General features: G+C 45.3%; 1 protein-coding gene across 2 annotated transcripts in view; it reads right to left on the minus strand.

The window, feature by feature from the left end:
* The window catches only part of KCNQ5 (potassium voltage-gated channel subfamily Q member 5), a 1,056,555-nt gene that overhangs the window by 296,250 nt on the left and 738,260 nt on the right, over positions 1–22,045 (minus strand). For both annotated transcript variants that reach the window (XM_073569339.1, XM_073569340.1), the window contains exon 3: positions 16,251–16,377. In XM_073569339.1, coding sequence (XP_073425440.1) covers positions 16,251–16,377 — 127 coding nt within the window. The remainder of the gene's footprint in view (positions 1–16,250; positions 16,378–22,045) is intronic.

Consider the following 22,045-nt stretch of genomic DNA (forward strand, 5'->3'; position numbering starts at 1 on the left):
TTTCTAAAACTCCCTAACTGTGCTGCCTCCCCCCCCATGGCCGGGGTCACCACCTACCGCATGACACCGTGCGAGTGCCGTTGCCCTGGACAGGTGGGTAGGCCAACTCTTGGGCGCGGGCACTGGCACAGGGTCCCTCATAGTGCAATCAAGTGTCTCTGACGGTGGTGGTGCACACCCGCCGTCAGACACACCGCTGTACTATGAGGGGCCCAGTGCCAGTACCGACGCCCACGAGTGGGCCCCCCTTGCTTGGGCAGGGCCCCAGCATTTGCAATCTTTACCTCTCCCTGCTCCTCCGCTGTATAATCTGGGCCATCAAATCCATACTGTGCCTGACACCGTCTGAGCCTGCCTCCTGAGACATATATTTTGAATGTGTACGCTATCCATACATGTTATCCAGGGATACGGTACCCTTTCTAACCTTTGTGCAATCACGTGCAATCCATACTGGGCCTAACACCGTCTGAGCCTGCCTCATGCTGTATAGACATATATTTTGAATGTGTACGCTATCCATACATGTTATCCAGGGATACGGTACCCTTTCTAACCTTTGTGCAATCACGTGCAATCCATACTGGGCCTAACACCGTCTGAGCCTGCCTCATGCTGTATAGACATATATTTTGAATGTGTACGCTATCCATACATGTTATCCAGGGATACGGTACCCTTTCTAACCTTTGTGCAATCACGTGCAATCCATACTGGGCCTAACACCGTCTGAGCCTGCCTCATGCTGTATAGACATATTTTGAATGTGTACGCTCTCCATACATGTTATCCGGTGATACGGTACCCTTTCTAACCTTTGTGCAATCACGTGCAATCCATACTGGGCCTAACACCGTCTGAGCCTGCCTCATGCTGTATAGACATATATTTTGAATGTGTACGCTCTCCATACATGTTATCCGGTGATACGGTACCCTTTCTAACCTTTGTGCAATCACGTGCAATCCATACTGGGCCTAACACCGTCTGAGCCTGCCTCATGCTGTATAGACATATATTTTGAATGTGTACGCTATCCATACATGTTATTCGGGGATACGGTACCCTTTCTAACCTTTGTGCAATCACGTGCAATCCATACTGGGCCTAACACCGTCTGAGCCTGCCTCATGCTGTATAGACATATATTTTGAATGTGTACGCTATCCATACATGTTATCCAGGGATACGGTACCCTTTCTAACCTTTGTGCAATCACGTGCAATCCATACTGGGCCTAACACCGTCTGAGCCTGCCTCATGCTGTATAGACATATATTTTGAATGTGTACGCTATCCATACATGTTATCCGGGGATACGGTACCCTTTCTAACCTTTGTGCAATCACTTGCAATCCATACTGGGCCTAACACCGTCTGAGCCTGCCTCCTGAGACATATATTTTGAATGTGTACGCTATCCATACATGTTATCCAGGGATACGGTACCCTTTCTAACCTTTGTGCAATCACGTGCAATCCATACTGGGCCTAACACCGTCTGAGCCTGCCTCATGCTGTATAGACATATATTTTGAATGTGTACGCTATCCATACATGTTATCCGGTGATACGGTACCCTTTCTAACCTTTGTGCAATCACGTGCAATCCATACTGGGCCTAACACCGTCTGAGCCTGCCTCATGCTGTATAGACATATATTTTGAATGTGTACGCTATCCATACATGTTATCCAGGGATACGGTACCGTTTCTAACCTTTGTGCAATCACGTGCAATCCATACTGGGCCTAACACCGTCTGAGCCTGCCTCCTGAGACATATATTTTGAATGTGTACTCTATCCATACATGTTATGCAGGGATACGGTACCCTTTCTAACCTTTGTGCAATCACGTGCAATCCATACTGGGCCTAACACTGTCTGAGCCTGCCTCCTGAGACATATATTTTGAATGTGCACGCTATCCATACATGTTATCTGGGGATACGGTACCCTTTCTAACCTTTGTGCAATCACGTGCAATCCATACTGGGCCTAACACCGTCTGAGCCTGCCTCATGCTGTATAGACATATATTTTGAATGTGTACGCTATCCATACATGTTATCCGGGGATACGGTACCCTTTCTAACCTTTGTGCAATCACGTGCAATCCATACTGGGCCTAACACCGTCTGAGCCTGCCTCATGCTGTATAGACATATATTTTGAATGTGTACCATATCCATACATGTTATCCAGGGATACGGTACCCTTTCTAACCTTTGTGCAATCACGTGCAATCCATACTGGGCCTAACACCGTCTGAGCCTGCCTCATGCTGTATAGACATATTTTGAATGTGTACGTTATCCATACATGTTATCCGGGGATACGGTACCCTTTCTAACCTTTGTGCAATCACGTGCAATCCATACTGGGCCTAACACCGTCTGAGCCTGCCTCATGCTGTATAGACATATATTTTGAATGTGTACGCTATCCATACATGTTATCCAGGGATACGGTACCCTTTCTAACCTTTGTGCAATCACGTGCAATCCATACTGGGCCTAACACCGTCTGAGCCTGCCTCATGCTGTATAGACATATATTTTGAATGTGTACGCTATCCATACATGTTATCCGGGGATACGGTACCCTTTCTAACCTTTGTGCAATCACGTGCAATCCATACTGGGCCTAACACCGTCTGAGCCTGCCTCCTGAGACATATATTTTGAATGTGTACGCTATCCATACATGTTATCCAGGGATACGGTACCCTTTCTAACCTTTGTGCAATCACGTGCAATCCATACTGGGCCTAACACCGTCTTAGCCTGCCTCATGCTGTATAGACATATATTTTGAATGTGTACGCTATCCATACATGTTATCCGGTGATACGGTACCCTTTCTAACCTTTGTGCAATCACGTGCAATCCATACTGGGCCTAACACCGTCTGAGCCTGCCTCATGCTGTATAGACATATATTTTGAATGTGTACGCTATCCATACATGTTATCCAGGGATACGGTACCCTTTCTAACCTTTGTGCAATCACGTGCAATCCATACTGGGCCTAACACCGTCTGAGCCTGCCTCCTGAGACATATATTTTGAATGTGTACGCTATCCATACATGTTATCTGGGGATACGGTACCCTTTCTAACCTTTGTGCAATCACGTGCAATCCATACTGGGCCTAACACCGTCTGAGCTTGCCTCATGCTGTATAGACATATATTTTGAATGTGTACGCTATCCATACATGTTATCCGGGGATACGGTACCCTTTCTAACCTTTGTGCAATCACGTGCAATCCATACTGGGCCTAACACCGTCTGAGCCTGCCTCATGCTGTATAGACATATATTTTGAATGTGTACCCTATCCATACATGTTATCCAGGGATACGGTACCCTTTCTAACCTTTGTGCAATCACGTGCAATCCATACTGGGCCTAACACCGTCTGAGCCTGCCTCATGCTGTATAGACATATATTTTGAATGTGTACGCTATCCATACATGTTATCCGGGGATACGGTACCCTTTCTAACCTTTGTGCAATCACGTGCAATCCATACTGGGCCTAACACCGTCTGAGCCTGCCTCCTGAGACATATATTTTGAATGTGTACGCTATCCATACATGTTATCCAGGGATACGGTACCCTTTCTAACCTTTGTGCAATCACGTGCAATCCATACTGGGCCTAACACCGTCTGAGCCTGCCTCATGCTGTATAGACATATATTTTGAATGTGTACGCTATCCATACATGTTATCCGGGGATACGGTAGCCTTTCTAACCTTTGTGCAATCACGTGCAATCCATACTGGGCCTAACACCGTCTGAGCCTGCCTCATGCTGTATAGACATATATTTTGAATGTGTACGCTATCCATACATGTTATCCAGGGATACGGTACCCTTTCTAACCTTTGTGCAATCACGTGCAATCCATACTGGGCCTAACACCGTCTGAGCCTGCCTCATGCTGTATAGACATATATTTTGAATGTGTACGCTATCCATACATGTTATCCGGGGATACGGTACCCTTTCTAACCTTTGTGCAATCACGTGCAATCCATACTGGGCCTAACACCGTCTGAGCCTGCCTCCTGAGACATATATTTTGAATGTGTACGCTATCCATACATGTTATCCAAGGATACGGTACCCTTTCTAACCTTTGTGCAATCACGTGCAATCCATACTGGGCCTAACACCGTCTGAGCCTGCCTCATGCTGTATAGACATATATTTTGAATGTGTACGCTATCCATACATGTTATCCGGTGATACGGTACCCTTTCTAACCTTTGTGCAATCACGTGCAATCCATACTGGGCCTAACACCGTCTGAGCCTGCCTCATGCTGTATAGACATATATTTTGAATGTGTACGCTATCCATACATGTTATCCAGGGATACGGTACCCTTTCTAACCTTTGTGCAATCACGTGCAATCCATACTGGGCCTAACACCGTCTGAGCCTGCCTCCTGAGACATATATTTTGAATGTGTACGCTATCCATACATGTTATCTGGGGATACGGTACCCTTTCTAACCTTTGTGCAATCACGTGCAATCCATACTGGGCCTAACACCGTCTGAGCTTGCCTCATGCTGTATAGACATATATTTTGAATGTGTACGCTATCCATACATGTTATCCGGGGATACGGTACCCTTTCTAACCTTTGTGCAATCACGTGCAATCCATACTGGGCCTAACACCGTCTGAGCCTGCCTCCTGAGACATATATTTTGAATGTGTACGCTATCCATACATGTTATCCAAGGATACGGTACCCTTTCTAACCTTTGTGCAATCACGTGCAATCCATACTGGGCCTAACACCGTCTGAGCCTGCCTCATGCTGTATAGACATATATTTTGAATGTGTACGCTATCCATACATGTTATCCGGGGATACGGTACCCTTTCTAACCTTTGTGCAATCACGTGCAATCCATACTGGGCCTAACACCGTCTGAGCCTGCCTCCTGAGACATATATTTTGAATGTGTACGCTATCCATACATGTTATCCAGGGATACGGTACCCTTTCTAACCTTTGTGCAATCACGTGCAATCCATACTGGGCCTAACACCGTCTGAGCCTGCCTCATGCTGTATAGACATATATTTTGAATGTGTACGCTATCCATACATGTTATCCGGTGATACGGTACCCTTTCTAACCTTTGTGCAATCACGTGCAATCCATACTGGGCCTAACACCGTCTGAGCCTGCCTCATGCTGTATAGACATATATTTTGAATGTGTACGCTATCCATACATGTTATCCGGGGATACGGTACCCTTTCTAACCTTTGTGCAATCACGTGCAATCCATACTGGGCCTAACACCGTCTGAGCCTGCCTCCTGAGACATATATTTTGAATGTGTACGCTATCCATACATATTATCTGGGGATACGGTACCCTTTCTCACCTTTGTGCAATCACGTGTAATCCATACTGGGCGTGAGAACGGCTGGCGAGCTGTTAAGCAAGCTACAGCACCTGTCCAGACAAGTACAGGGATTCCCTAGCGAGGAGACTTATTTGATTGTTTTCAATGTTGGGACAGCAATTTTTGGGGAGCACTATACTCTGGAGAATGATAGATGGGGCCCACCATACACTGGAACATTCCAAAGGTGGACATCAGACACTGGAGCAGCATTTACAGGGCCCATTATACACTAGAGCATTAGAAATGGGGCCCATTATGTTTGGAGCATTTTTTGGGCCCATAAGACAGTGGAGCTTCATCCATGGGGACCAACATATACTGTAGCATTATGTGGAGCTCATCATATACTGTTTCAAACATTATATGGGACCAATGATTCTGTATGGAGAAATAGATGGGCCTCGTCATGAGATGTAAAAAGTGAGGTATTTTTCATTGGACTATACCGCTATTTCTCTGCCGTATCGGAGCATGATGAGTTGTGGTATGTGTTAAAGGGGCGCTCTTTCGCCCAGGGCACATGAAAACCTGGAGCCAGCCCCCCCCCCTCACAGTTTGTAGCCAAATAACCCCCATTTTTCAGTGCGTAACTTGTATTATGAAGTTAATTAAGGTTGACAAGCTTAAGAAAGAAGAATTGATGCTTTTGGCATTCAAATGGGCACTGTAGGTGTGTTTCCTGTCCTCCTCTCACTGCCGACTTTTATTCCCCATTGACTTACATTGGGTTTCGTGTTTCGGGACGACCCCGACTTTTCCCTATAATCGGACGATCTTGCTCGACCCGACTTTTGGAAAAGTCGGGTTTCACGAAACGAAACGCGACCCTAAAAAAACAAAAGTCGCTCAACTCTAGTGATTATACATCTTGGTGGTAATGATCTCGGTAAAACCAAGTCTCTTGACCTTATGGCCGAAATGAGGAATGATATTTCATTTCTTAAACTTAAGTTTGTCAACACTGCATTTGTGTTTTCTGACATCATACCCAGGCTTTTATGGTCTAGCCCTAAGCTAGCTTTCTTAGAGAAGATTAGAAAAAGGGTCAATAAGAATATAGAACGTTTCATGTTTCTGGTCAACAGTTTTTCCTATAGGCATGTTGATTTAGAAGGTTTTATACCTGGTTTATACAGGAATGACTCAGTTCACCTTTCAGATATTCGATTAGATATCTTTAATTTGGATTTACAAACAATAGTGGAGCGTTGGCTGCGTTGTTTTTGGGGGGGCCATACCTTAAGTAGGTATGGCGTTTGGGGAAAGTGCCCTCCCCTGAATCATATGTAGGGGGGTCACATGGGAAAACAGACACTATTTTAACTTAGATTCATATCCCCTTTTATCTTGAGTTGGTTTATAAAAGGTTAATTTTCACTTTAAGCTGTGTGGTCACTCACGAGCTGTTACTAGCCAGTTTTTCTTGTTTTATTGGCGCCTTTTTCCTCCCCTCTGATTGGAGGATTGGAGATTGTTGACAAAAATTTTCACTATAAATAAAGAGGTTTTGTCAGTTATCCTCACTCTGTGAGGTAAAAAGAAATTTCCCTCCCTCCCCTTTATATTTCTTGTTGCGATGTATTATTTGAGGGGAAAGTCACCCAGGTGTCTGGGTGGACTGGTGGATTGGTGGTTCATATTTATTGGTACTGGGTATTTTTAAGTATTTGATTGGTATTTATTATGAACCTTTTATGTCACCCTATATAAACATCGCGGCCATTATTAATCCATAATTCTGGTGTCTGAGTAATTTATTTATCAGTTAAAATTGTAATGTTCATCGAATGTGTTTTGTTTTCCCATGTCTTTATCAGTCATTAGTAGCATGAATAAATACTTATGGCTCACTTATATCTATCATACATACTGTGGAAGGTCAGCTCAGCTAGCTGCTCCCTGAGGTAGACACAGGAACACTTTTGGTTACAGTGACGACTCCTGGAGTGGACCCTCTGGGTCGTGGCACCAACCCTCCCAGGACGAGCTGACCTCGTGAGGACCACCCCCTTTACAGGGAGTGTCAGGGGCAAGCCCAAGGGGGTAAGGTACGACGACTGCTGGCACCAGGTGGCCGGCTCACAGGAGACACGAGTGAGTGTGTCTGCAGGAACGTGTATAGCGTGGATACATGGACACGTGGTGTACAGGACGGTACAAGGTGAGTGTACAGAGGCACAGAAAGTACTCAGGAACACAAGGCGTGTACACGGGAGTGCGCTAGCTACAGGATAGTGCAAGACGGATACCCGAGAGCACGTATGGCGTGCAGCGACTAGCACGTCTGGGTATGAGCAAAGCAGGACACGTGCAAAGGAGCACATCAGAGTACTGAGTTAGGCAGCAGGTGTTCCAGGAATTGTAACAGAGTACAGGATCGGAGCGTGTGCCAGGAGGCACAACTGAGCATAAGACTGAGCACAGGATCAGAGCATGTGCCAGGAGGCGCAACTGAGCATAAGGCAGAGCACAGGATCAGAGCATGTGCCAGGAGGCACAACTGAATATAAGACAGAGCACAGGATCAGAGTGTGTGCCAGGAGGCACCACTGAGCATAAAGCAGAGTGCAGGTTCAGAGCATGTGCCAAGAGGCACAGTAGAGTACAAGGCAGAGTACAGGTTCAGAGCGTGTGCCAAGAGGCACAATAGAGTACAAGGCAGAGGACCCGAATACAGCGCACAGCCAGGCAGGGACACGGCAGACCAAGCCAGGAAGTACAACAATAATCAGACACCTCCCATAGGAAGAGGTAGCCTGATTTAGCACATGATCACTAGGACTTCCGGGTCAAGTCCTCCAATACCATAGAGAGAACAGTCCTGGAGACAGAGCTGAGAAGGATGCGCGTGCACACACAGAACATAGTGCACACAAGAACCCAAGCACGAGAGGTGTGCGTGCGCACCCGACGGGACCCCTGGAACGGCCGCGGCTCTGGAAGAGGTGACGTCGGGACCGAGGTCCCGCCCCCAGGTGAGCGCGGCGAGACAGGTGGTGTGACAGTACCCCCCTCTTTCTAAAGCTGGAGAGGAACTTAGACAAAATCTGGGGTGCATGGATATTCTCCCTGGGTTCCCATGACCTTTCCTTAGGGCCAAAACCCTTCCAATCAATCAAGAACATGGTTCTCCCTCTTACCTTCTTCATGGCCAAAATGTCATTCACCTCAAACTCATCCCCCATGCCAACAGGCTGGGGTGTGTGGCCTGGAGAAGGATGAAACCGGTTAAGTACCACAGGTTTAAGGAGTGAAACATGGAAGGAATTGGGAATACGGAGCCAAGGAGGTGACTTCAGTTTGTAATGAACATCATTAATACGCCTCAAAAGGACCAATGTAACGGGGACCCAGTTTGTAAGATGGTACCTTAAGGCAGATGTATTTGGAGGAAAGCCACACCTTGTCACCAGGGAGATATGGAGGAACGTCCAGGCGTCTCTTGTCAGTGTGTAGTTTCATTCTGTCCCGTGCTTTCTCGACAGCGGTTTTGGTCTCCTGCCATACCCTGGAGAACTCCACAGACAGAGAATCAGCAGCAGGTACCCCTGAGACAGGAATTACCGGTAGAGGCACACTGGGATGCTGTCCAAAGACGATGAAGAAAGGAGACTTGGAGGACGATTCACTGGAGTGGTTATTGTAGGCGAACTCAGCCCAAGGGAGTAGGCTGACCAAGTCATTCTGATGAGTATTTGAAAAGTGCCGAAGATAGGATGTAAGGATTTGGTTGGTACATTCCACTTGCCCATTGGTTTGGGGGTGATAGGCGGAAGAGAAATCCAATGACACTTTCATGAGTCTGCATAGAGCTCTCCAGAACCGGGAGGTGAATAGGACCTCTCTGTCCGACACGATGTGTAGAGGGAAGCCGTGAATTCTGAAGATATGGGAAATGAAGATCTTCACCAAGTCAGGAGCAGAGGGTAGTCCGGGAAGAGGAATGAAGTGGGCCATCTTCGAGAATCAGTCTCCAACCACTAGGACCACAGTACAACCAGAAAAATGAGGCAGATTCGTAATGAAATCCATGGCTATGTGCTGCCATGGAACCGATGGTACGGGAAGTGGGAGCAGGAGACCGGAGGGTGGCTGTCTGGGTATCTTGTTCTGGGCACAGGAAGGGCAAGATCCCACAAAGTCTTTAACGTCCTGGGAAAGGGAAGGCCACCAATAGTAGCAAGAGATTAAGCAAAAAGTCTTTTTGACACCAACGTGGCCGGCAATCTTGGACGAATGTCCCCAGTTTAACACTCGTTTTTGGTAATTCTCAGCCACAATAGGTTCTGCCTGGAGGTAAAATGGTTAACTTGATAGGAGCCACTGTAATTACTTTGGACGGATCAATGTTATGAGAAGTTTCCTCTTCTGTATCAGATGACAGGAATGATCTTGACAAGGCAACTGCTCTGACGTCAAAGCGGGTGAAGAATAAGGACCACCTGGCTTGCCGAGGGTTGAGCCTCTGTGCGGACTGGATGTACGCCAGGTAGAGTTGAGCGACTTTGGTCGGATCGGGTTTCATGAAACAAAATTTATTTCAGATGGAACTGGTCCGACTAGGGCAAAAAAAAGTCGGAGTTTCGTCCGAAACCCGACCCCAATGCAAGTCAATGTGAAATAAAAGTCGGCATTGAGCGGATGACATTCATCCACTCAATGCCGACTTTTATTCCCCAGCGTTGGATTGCCTTCGCCCCATGGGGCCATGGCCAATCGAGAACGGCGGACACCTTTGCCGGATCCATGCGAAGACCAGAGTCCGAGATAATGTACCCCAAGAATGGCAAGGACGTTTGCTCGAAGGCACTTTTCTCGAGCTTGGCATAAAGGCGGTTCTCCTTCAGGTGCTGGAGGACTTGACGCACGTTCTTTCTGTGGGCAGAGAGGTCTGGAGAAAAAACGAGGATGTCATCCAAATAGACTACCACGCAGGAGTGCAGCATATCCCGGAAGACGTCATTCACAAATTCCTGGAACACCGCTGGAGCATTGCAAAGGCCGTAGGGCATGAAAAAGTACTCGTAGTGACTGTCTCGGGAGTTAAAGGCGGTCTTCCACTCATCACCGGAACGAATGCAGATCAAGTTGTAGGCCCCACGAAGATCCAGTTTGGTGAAAATTCAAGCTCCTCTAAGCCGGTCAAAGAGCTCCGGGATCAATGGCAATGGGTACTTGTTCTTGACCGTGATATCGTTCAGCCCTCGATAGTCTATGCAGGGATGGAGGGAGCCGTCCTTCTTTTTGACAAAGAAGAATCCCGCTCCTGCGGGTGAGGAGGACTTACGGATAAAATCTCTAGCAAGGTTCTCCTGGATATACTCAGACATCGCTTGGGTTTCAGCAGGGGATAGCGGATATATTCTTCCCCTGGGTGGCTTAGAGCCAGGAACGAGGTCAATCGGACAGTCGTATGGCCGATGGAGGGACAGAGTCTCGGCCTCCTTCTTGTCGAAGACGTCTGCAAAGGACCAGTAAACCGATGGCAGACCTGTAGGTGCCGAGGACGGACAGGCAGATTTCATCGTATGGACGGGCAACAGGCATTTCTCCTAACAGAACGGTCCCCAGCGTAGTATATCGCCCGACCGCCAGTCCAGGGTTGGCTCATGAGTCCGTATCCAAGGGAGACCTAGAAGAAGCGTGTGAGACATGGTAGACAAGTTGTGGAAGGAGATCTCCCGGTGCAGGGCTCCGACCTGCAGCTCCATCTCTTCGGTGGCCTGGGTAACGATCTCCTGCAAGGATGTACCATTGACCGAAATTATCGACCGGGGAGTCTCCAGGGATCTGACAGGAATCCGGTCATTTTTAACCGCCTCGAGTGTGATAAAATTCCCAGCCGCGCCAGAATCTAGAAAAGCCTCCTATGAATAACGCTTGGTACCGAGATTCAGTAAAACGGACACGACCAGGGAGGGAGAGGAGTCACATACACCTAGGGAGGCCTCTCCTAACAATCCTAGGTGGAGAAGTTTCCCGGCTTCTTGGGACAGGAATGAAGGAGATGAGAGGAACTCCCACAGTAAAGGAAGAGACCAAGAGTAAACCTCTCCTCGAGACGCTGTTCGGCCGACTTGCAACGGTCCACCTCCATAGGCTCTGAGACGGAGGTCGCAGAAGGCACGGGGCGCGAGTGGAGAGGTCTGTGGGTAGTCGACGGGAGACAAGAAGGCCTTCTCTCTCTGGCTGATTCACGGGCACGCTCCTGGAACCGCAGGTCTATGCGTGTCGCCAGAGAGATCAGATCCTCTAAAGAGGTGGGAGTATCCCGACCTGCCAGTTCATCTTTGATCCGACCGGACAGACCACGCCAAAAGATCCCTACAAGGGCCTCGTTGTTCCAAGCGAGTTCGGAGGACAAGGTTCGTAAACGGATGTCATACTGTCCCACCGATAGGGTACCCTGATGGAGGTTAAAGAGGGACTCGGTGGTAGAAGCCAGACGACCCGGCTCGTCGAACACCTTGCGGAAGGTGTCCAAAAAGGTGGAAAGCTGAGAGATGTGTGGATCATTGTGTTCCCAGAGGGGATTCACCCATGCTAATGCCTCCCCTTCTAAGTGGTAAACAATAAATGCAATTTTGGCATGCTCGTTGGGATAGTGCTGCGGTAAAAGCTCAAAATGTAACCGGCATTGGTTCAAAAATCCTCGACAAAACTTAGGGTCACCGCTATATCGGGGTGGCTTGCATAAGCGCGGCAGCGGGTGCGGGGCCGAGGACTGGGCAGAAACGGATTGTATGGAAAGGAGCCGATTATCTACCGACGCCATATAGTTGAGGATATGGGCCTGGGTGTCTCGTTGCTGCGTGAGTTCTTGCTGGAGGCTGGCCAACTGGGAAGCATTCCCAGGGTCAGAGGACTGAAAGGCAGATAAACGGGACTCCATGGACTTAAGAAATGACATAATCCTAGTCTGGTTTTCCCGGAGGAACACCAGCTCCTTTCGGACGGGAGCCGTGGTACCAGCGGGTCCAAGACCTGATTATACTGTGATGACTCCTGGAGTGGACCCTCTGTATCATGGCACCAACCCGTTCAGGGCGAGCTGACCTAGTGAGGACCACCCCCTATACAGGGAGTGTCAGGGGCAAGCCCAAGGGGGGTAAGGTACCACGACTGCTGACACCAGGTGGCCGGCTCACAGGAGACACGAGTGAGTGTGTCTGCAGGAACGTGTAAAGCATGGACACAGGGACACGTGGTGTACAGGACGGAACAGGGTGAGTGTACAGAGGCACAGAGAGTACTCGGGAACATAAGGCGTGTAAAAGGGAGTGCGTTAGCTACAAGATAGTGCAAGACGGATACACGAGAGCACATATGGCATGCAGCGACCAGCATGTCGGGGTGTGAGCAAAGCAGGACACGTGCAAAGGAGCACATCAGAGTACTGAGTTAGGCAGCAGGTGTTCCAGGAGGTATAACAGAGTACAGGATCGGAGCATGTGCCAGGAGGCACAACTGAGCACAAGACTGAGCACAGGATCAGAGCGTGTGCCAGGAGGTACAACTGAGTATAAGACAGAGCACAGGATCAGAGTGTGTGCCAGGAGGCACAACTGAGTATAATTCATAAACCACAAGAAAAAAGTATAAATTGCCAAAAATTACAAATTTTATTAAATTCAATAGCATACCATACAGTATATAATGAAACAAGAATTGACAAGGACACTGCTATCCAAAACAGGGAGCCAATATTGCACAATTGCCCAAATTAGCATACATTCATAAAGTACTATAAGAAATACTAAATAGTATATCACGGAGAGACATCATATATATGCTATACTAAAATGTCAATAAACACATTGGGATTAAATCCATATAAACTTATCAGGACTAATAGGATCTTTCCATAATGGAAACAGGCATAGCCTATCTACTATTTTATATAGAGCTTAAGTGCCCAAATTGTATCGCTACACTATTAGTAAATACCTCATAATCCCAAAAAGTGGTGTGTGACTAAAAAGACATTCCCCAAGAGGGCACTTACAAGATTAAAATATATGGCGCTGGCTTCCCCGTCGCCCCAACGCCTGATGAAGAAGCGAAACGTGCGTTGGGGCGACGGGGAAGCCAGCGCCATATACTTTAATCTTGTAAGTGCCCTCTTGGGGAATGCTCAGGACAATGTAGTGCTCTGAGTGAATGTACCAGCAGAAAAATCTAGCAGTGGCTGTGCATCAGTGCACGCCATGTCAGATTCATCTTGGACTGGGGAATTCACGATTTGACTTGATAACCCAGGCATGGTATGTGAAAAGAGCTCCATGGAGTAATCTGTAGTGTGGCCTGCCGCATCCTTCACTTTTGGTAGGGGTGAAGGACACAAGGAAAGGTGTTGTTCCTGACCAGGAGCCTCCACTGACGACTCAGTGCTTTTATTTTTTGAAACTTCAGAAGAGGAGGCGATAGAGCTGGAGGCTGTGTCAGCAATGTAAGACAAAACTTGTTCCTGAAGTTCCAGCTTTAAAAGTGGTTTACCTACTCCCAGAAAAGGGAGCCTTCGAGTCCTTGTGGAGCCAGACAATGACACAGGCTCAACACCTCCTGCCTTAGGTGCTATTGTGCTTTTGCCACTACCAGCAGATGCACTACCACCCCCACCACCATCAGTACCAGCTGGCAACCCCCGCCCACTTCCACGGCCTCTTCCACCATACTTCCTCATTTTTGGAAAAATGTACCCAAAATACCACCAGCTATATGGTACTGTAAAACAAGGTACAAGGTGTATATAGTATTGGGGAGAATTTGAATCTCCCTAGAGATTTTAGGAGGCTGAACTATTATCTCAGGCCCAATATAGATTACACCTCAATTTAACAGGCTGAAATTGGCTGGTGTATGACAAGGTACAAGGTGTATATAGTATTGTGGAGAATTTGAATCTCCCTAGAGATTTTAGGAGGCTGAACTATTATCTCAGGCCCACTATAGATTACACCTCAATGTAACAGGCTGAAATTGGCTGGTGTATGACAAAGTACTAGGTGTGTATATAGTATTGGGGAGAATTGGAAGCTCCCTAGAGATTTTAGGAGGCTGACAATGATGCTCTCAGTCCAAGTAGTCCAAGTATGGCAGCAGGCAGCCTAATAAGCAGGACTGCTGCACACAAAAGTGTGGAAAAATGAACGCTTGGTAACTGTGCAGAAATGAGGAAGAAAAGTATTTTTGCTTTTAAAAAAGCAGTTTGCACAGCAGTGTGCAAACAGCAATGCAGCTATCAGGGAGCCTTATAAGGCAGCCTAATAACCAACAGAGCTGATGCACAAAAAATATAGCCTCCCCTGTCACTGCACACAAACTGTAGTGTTGTACAGTGAAAATCGCTACCAGCAGAAGCAGTTTTTTTGTTCTTCTTCCCCACCTAACGCTCTCCCTTATTCAGAATCATCATCAGCAGCTCTCCCTAATGCTACTATCAGCAGAAGTAAGATGGCGGTTGGCGTGCACGCCCTTTCATAGCCCCTGTGACGCCACACAAAGCAAGCCAATCACTTGCATGCCCTTCTCAAAGATGGTGGTGACCGATGCCCATGTCATCGCATTGCCCACAGTGTGCGTCCTCCATCATTGGCTGAAAAAGGGCGCTGGAAGCATCATTTGAAACGCGACTTTGGCGCTCTGGTTGCCGACCTCGTGGCCAACCTCACGCTATGGTCGGGTTTCGTTTCAAGAAACTCGACTTCAGTGAAAGTCGGTGACTTATGAATTTGACCGACCCGTTTCGCGCAACTCTAGTCTGGAGGCTTCCTTCCTCCAAAACAGCACAGACAGAAAAAAAACAGTGGCTGGACATTTAACTCGCTCCAACCACACCCTTGAGGTGGAAATATGGTGAGTAGGAGTCCCGCCCATCTCTGACCCACTCACCATGATAACCAGGCCCTTGACAATTACTCATTTACTCTCAGCATGTATCATGCTGGAGAAAAAGTATGGGTTTCACATCACGCAAGATAATAACCTTTGTGACACATATCTCCACTCATATACGGCGCCAGTGATCCTGTCACAATACTTTATCCATTAAAGGGGTTACCCAGGACTTTTATTATTTTTGTGCATGGGGCTCAGAAGTAACATTCAGGTACTAGTTAACTACTAGCATGTTCTGCAAAGGGACAATTTCTCCCAGTGATTCTGCTGCTTCAATACACCACTCGTCAAGAGAACAGCTTCTTGTCTTCCAGGTTTTAGTATAGGTTTAAGTTTAGGTTTTGGCAGTGGGGAGCCAGTTGTCAATCAGCATGATATTGTCAAAGAGTCACAGTCAGCAGGGCAGAATGGAAGAGAAGATACTGTTCTGTCTACGTGACATCAGCAGACGGCGCAGAATTGCTGTCAAAAGCGGACCATGACCACATTGAGGCAGCAGAGATCAGCACAGGACAGAACTAAGGCTATGTGCACACGCTGCGTAACCCGCGCGGATTTGCTGCGGGTTACAATCCGCAGCATGTCAATTCTTTGTGCGGATTCTGCTGTGGTTTCACACCTTATCCATTGTGAGGTGTGAAACCGCATGGCTAAACCACAGGCTAATCCGCAGGTAAACCGCAGGACTTTTGACCTGCGGATTTTTACAAATCCGCGCTGAAAAATCCGCAGCTCTCCAAACTACATGTGCACATAGCCTGACAGGTTGTTAGCAAAAATTTGCCTGTTAGTACTTAGCCCCATATCAAAAAATAGTACAAATCCTGAATATTCCCTTTAAGTCAACAACTGGAACTCTTCCTTAATCATTTGTGCCATACCTATAAAATGAACATGCTTACCTATTACGCAAAATGGTTTTCGGGCATATCTTAACCTTCCCTGCCATCCTCGATAGCGACAGCAGCAACCAGCAGACCATATTCGAATAATATATTCCAAACCGAACACGACAATCATTACGAATTCCTGAAATTAAAAGAAAACATTTAATAATGCAAATAAATAAGTTTAGAATAGGTATTATTGTGAAATAATTTTTTTAATTGAAGTTTCTATTTTTACCACATGCAAAAGCCTAAAAAATAGGATCAGTCAGTATGTAGTTCACAAAACTCATATAGGCTTGAATTGGTACAGAAATCAATGCAAGAAATTCAATATGGTAATTTGTAAAGCACCTAATCTTTATTTGGCTTTCTGAATGGTAGAATGTATTGGAAATAGAACACGGTTATAACAATTTCTCTATTTTTACTAATTTATTCACTTAGACTATCGCTTATTGTTATGTGTTTTACGGTCCATGCATTTATTGGTTATAAATTCTACTATAAATAGCCCCCCAAAAAGACATTCACACACACATTAGATGAGTGGAGCTGCTGATTTCATTCATTATTTCTCATGGCAGTGTCAGAATTCTCTGTTTGAGTAGAATTTATAGAATAATTCACTCTCTGCTTTTTGGTTTATTAAGGGCTTTCCAAAATGATCTTTAGAATAAAAATGGTCATAGCAGTAGTTAAGGGGTAAAACTGTTTTGCTTTTATGTTTTACTTAATTGCGGCCAGTCAGCTGTGAGAGAGATCGTGGTGCTTCTGTGACATATCCCTCTCATTGTTTTTACTGATCCACACTTGCGCAACACTTTAAGGCCGGAGTCACACTGGCGAGGAATACGGGAGAGTGAGAGGCGCAAAAAGCACGCATTAGACACGGACCAATGATTTTCTATGGGGTCACTCGCACCAGGCATATATTTCTCCTCAGTATCCTACGCTCCGTGCCACTCGCAGCATGCTGCGATTGTCAGCGTACTACGGCCGTAATACGCCAATGCAAGTCTATGGGTGCGTAAAAAATACAGATTACACACGGACCACACATGTGACTTGCGAGAAATACGCACCAGGTGTCTTTAGAAACCCTGTCATAGGGCTCCATTATATGTCCATTTTGCAAGCCTGCGAGAAAATCTCGCCATACGGATGCCATATGGATTACATACGGATGCTGACATGCGCAAAATACGCGACCACACCTTGATTACGGATGACATACGGAGCACTAATTAGGGGTCTGTCATCCGTATTACGCATGTAAAATACTGACCGTATTTTGTGCAGGTTAGTGTGACTCCAGCCTAAGGGTTCGTGCACATGACCAAATTACTTGGACAAGTGCTACCTGTTGTTTTCATGAATAGCACTTGTACCTATGATATTTTATGGGGCTGTGCACATGGCCAATTTTTTTTCTTCAGACAGAGTGGTCCACAGAAAAATCAGGGACATGCCCAATTTTGATCCTATTGTCAGATCAAAATTGGCAATGCAAGTCTATGGGTCCATAAAAAAATCAGACTACACTCACATGACATCCAAGTACAGTCTGATTTTCATGGACAGATTGGAAGAGAAGAAACTTATCAGTTTTTCTTAGACGTGGAGAAAAAAGAATATTACCCTAAGGCTATGTGCCCACGTAAGCGTTTTTAAACGCTCAGGAAATGGGTCTCCATCTCAGAAAACGCGCGGAAAAAAACACGCGATTTTTGCGGAAAAAAACGCGCGTTTTTGATGCATTTTTTTCCGCGCGTCTTCTGGGCTATAGGAAATAGCCAAAAACGCGGACCTAAGCGGAAATTAATGAACATGCTGTGTTTTTTACCGCTAAGCGTTTTCTTAGCGGTAAAAAACGCATCTATTGGCACAAAAAGGCCAAAATGCATTAAAATGAATGGGATGCTTCCTTTAAGCGTTTTTGATGCGGTTTGACCCTGAAAAACGCATCAAAAACGCTTAAAAAATGCAACGTGGGCACACAGCCTGAATCAAACCCTGATCAATGTAACTCAAACTCTGATCAATAAGTAATAGGACCATTTTTCTCGGTCGTGGAGAAAATGGTCATGTGTCCCTGTAAAAATATTTTCGTCAAGATGGCCTTGTGAGGGCTTATTTTTTGCGGGACGAGTTGTACTTTTGAACAACTTCATTGGTTTCACCATGTCGTATACTCGAAAACGAGAAAAAAAATTCCAAGTGCGAAGAAATTGCAAAAAAAGTGCAATCCCACACTTGTTTTTTGTTTGGCGTTTTTGCTAGGTTCACTAAATGCTAAAACTGACCTGCCATTATGATTCTCCAGGTCATTACAAATTCATAGACAACAAACATGTTTAGGTTCTTTTTTATTTTCTATCTAAGTAGTGAAAAAAAAATGCAAATTTGCTAAAAAAAAAAAAAATTGTGCCATTTTCCAAGACCAGTAGCGTCTCCACTTTTCGTGATTTCAGGTTGGGTGAGGGCTTATTTTTTGCAAGCGGAGTTGACGTTTTTAATTATACTAATTTTCTGCAGACACGTTCTTTTGATCGCCCGTTATTGCATTTTAATGCAATGTCGTGGCGACCAAAAAAAACAATTCTGGCATTTTGATTTTTTTCTCGCTACGCCGTTTAGCAATCTGGTTAAACCTTTTTTTTATTGATAGATTTTGGCAATTCTGAATGCGGTGATACCTAATATGTGTATGTGTGATTTTTTTTAAATTGTTTTATTTTGAATGGGGCGAAGGGGGGGTGATTAAAACTTTTATTTTATTTTTTTCATATTTTTAAAAACATTTTTTTTTTTTTAACTTTTGGCATGCTTCAATAGCCTCCATGGGAGGCTAGAAGCTGCCATAGCTTGATCGGCTCTGCTACATAGAGGCGATGCTCAGATCTAGTGATGCTAGTTAATAGGCGCGGGTGGATCGCGATTCCACCTGCACCTATTGCGGGCACATGTCAGCTGTTCAAAACAGCGGACATGTCCCGGCTTTGATGTGGGCTCACCGCCGGAGCCCTCATAAAAGCAAGGGTACTGCCATTGGACGTACTATAACGTCCAATGGCAGTAAGGGCTTAAAAATCCCCAAATAAAAAATAAATAAATAAAAATGTTAAAAATAAATACATTTATGTAAATAAAAAAACAATAAAAGTACACATTTGGTACTGCCGCATCCATAACGACCCGCTCTATAAAACTGTCCTACTAGTTAACCCCTTAAAAAAATAAACAAAAAACTATGCAAAAAAATGCATTGTCATCATTTATTACCACCGAACAAAAAGTGCAATAAAACGCAATCAACAGGAAGTAAATAAAAATGGTACCGCTGAAAACGTCATTTTGTCCCGCAAAAAAACAAGCCACCATACAGCTCCATCAGCAGAAAAATAAAGTTATAGCTTACAGAATAAAGTGATGCAAAAATAATTATTTTTTCTATAAAATAATTTTTGTGTAAAAGCGCCAAAACAAAAAAAGATACAAATCCGGTATCGCTGTAATTGCACTGACCCAAAGACTAAAGCTGCCTTACCAATTTTACTAGCGGATGGCATTCATCCACTCAATGCCGACTTTTATGCCCCATTGACTTGCATTGGGTCGGGTTTCGGACGAAAGTCCGACTTTTTTTGCCCTAGTCGGACCAGTTTCATCCGACTCAAATTTTGTTTCATGAAACCCGATCCGACCCTTGTCGCTCAACTCTAGTCAGCTCGTCTCGCCAAAAATAAGCCCTCACATGATTCTGTTGACCGAAATAAGAAAAATTATAGCTATCAAAATATGGTGACACAAAAACTAGTTTTCGCAGTAAAAAGCGTCTTTTAGTGACCACAGCCAAACATAAAACCAAACAAAAATCTGGTATCGCTGTAATCGCACCGACCTGAAGAATAAAGTCACCTAATCACTTGTTCCACATGAGGAACAGCATAAAAAATAAATAAAAACAATTCTTCACATGCTGTTGATTTTTTCATTCTGTTTCCCAAAGATTGCAGTAAGACTTACATTTATCATGCGCTCTGCGTTGAGCGCTTACACCAGGATTTTCATGTAAATCTCTGAAATACATGATTCAGACAGAACCTCTGGCGGAAGATTCCCAATAATGAGACAGATGGAGTCAATATGATCCACCGGTGTCAGTCTTTTTAGGATTACATAAAAGTGCCGTTGGCCACAGTTTTGTGCACTTTTGAAATGGACACCGCTGAACAGAGGCCAGACAGAGTCCAGAGTAACTCTGCTGCCTCAGTATAGTGAATGGATCCCTCAGGGGTTTCATCCGTCACGTCACTCGGAGATTTAGATGGAAAACCCAAAATAAGTGGTCAGCGTCGGATAAATGTGATCCTAAACGTTATGTAAAATGTTTCCAATAAAAGCTTCAAATCATTCCACAAACAAAATCAAATCCTAACTCAGGTTCATCTTCTGTTAATGGAAATATAGGGGGCTTCGACATTACTGGTAGCACAAAGGATCTGGAAAAGCTAAGTGGCTTCTTGTTCCCCAAAAGAACAGCAGAGGGTAAGTATAACCCTATTTTTTATTTTAATTCTATTTTTAACAGGAATATGGTACCCAGGGCATGGAGGAGAGTCTCCTCTCCTCCAGACCCTGGGTACCATCCACATATGAAACGCTCACTTTACGCATGGTGGGCATAGTCACATGCGTAAAGTGAGCGCTTCTATGCAATCCTATGGCGGCGGAATCGCCGCAATTCCGCAAAATTAATGGACATGCTGCGGATTTTTCCGCAATGCGATTCCGCAGCAGAAAAATCCGCAGCATTGGCACAGCAACTGCGGAATCCCATAGGATTGCATTTGATGGGTTTTAACTAGCCTAATTGTTATGTGCAGATCAGTGAATTGTGTAGGTGTTATGTGCAGAACAGTGGATTGTGTTAGTATTATTATGTACAGAACGGTGGATTGTGTAAGTGTTGTGTGCAGAACAGTGGATTGTGGTAGTACAGTTACATGCAGAACAGTGAACAGTGGATTGTGTTAGTATTGTTATATGCAGGACAGTGGATTGTGTAAGCAGTATGTGCAGAACAGTGGATTGCGTGCTATGTGCAGCACTGTGGATTCTGTAAGTGTTATGTGCAGAACAGTGGACTATGTTATGTGCAGAACTGTGGATTGTGTGGTAGATCGGCTCACTCGGCTGTACTTGGAGGTAGACACAGGAACACTGTCTATTTAAATTTTCCACTGGTTTATTATATACATGTGCATAAACCAGTGCAAAGTGAAAATAAACACGGCCCTTCGAGCAAACCAGGAAACCAAAACAAAATGGTATACAGTCTGTATGGCTGCAGGGATTCACCCGCTCAGAACTACCAAAAACTCACAGTTCAGTTTACTGTAAACATGAGTACCACTCTGGAGTATTTAGCTTCTAAACACCACCCTGGGAATCAGATATGGTGAACAGCCACTCACATGCTGTTCAGTTGTTCACTTAAAAACCTAGCCCTTAAAATGGCTGATTCACCCCTCTCAGCACTTATTGTGCTGGAGCAAACTTCCAGGTTTGACTGACGCTAGTAGCGTCAGAGAAACATATCTCCCCTCCAGTACTTTGACAGTGACTTTGTCACAATTATGTAACTATTGTTATGTGCAAAATAGAGAAGTGGATTGGATATGTATTTAGAGTTTACCCCAACCAATCTAATATTGATGGCCTTTCCTAGAGCTAGTTTAAAAAAATACTGGATAACCCTTTTATGTGCCTCACAGATTTTGAATGGTGTTGCTGAATCACAAAAT

This window comes from Dendrobates tinctorius, unplaced genomic scaffold, assembly GCF_039654945.1.
Source record: "Dendrobates tinctorius isolate UK_male_01 unplaced genomic scaffold, ASM3965494v1 ptg000024l, whole genome shotgun sequence".
In the NCBI taxonomy this organism is placed as follows: Eukaryota; Metazoa; Chordata; class Amphibia; order Anura; family Dendrobatidae; genus Dendrobates; species Dendrobates tinctorius.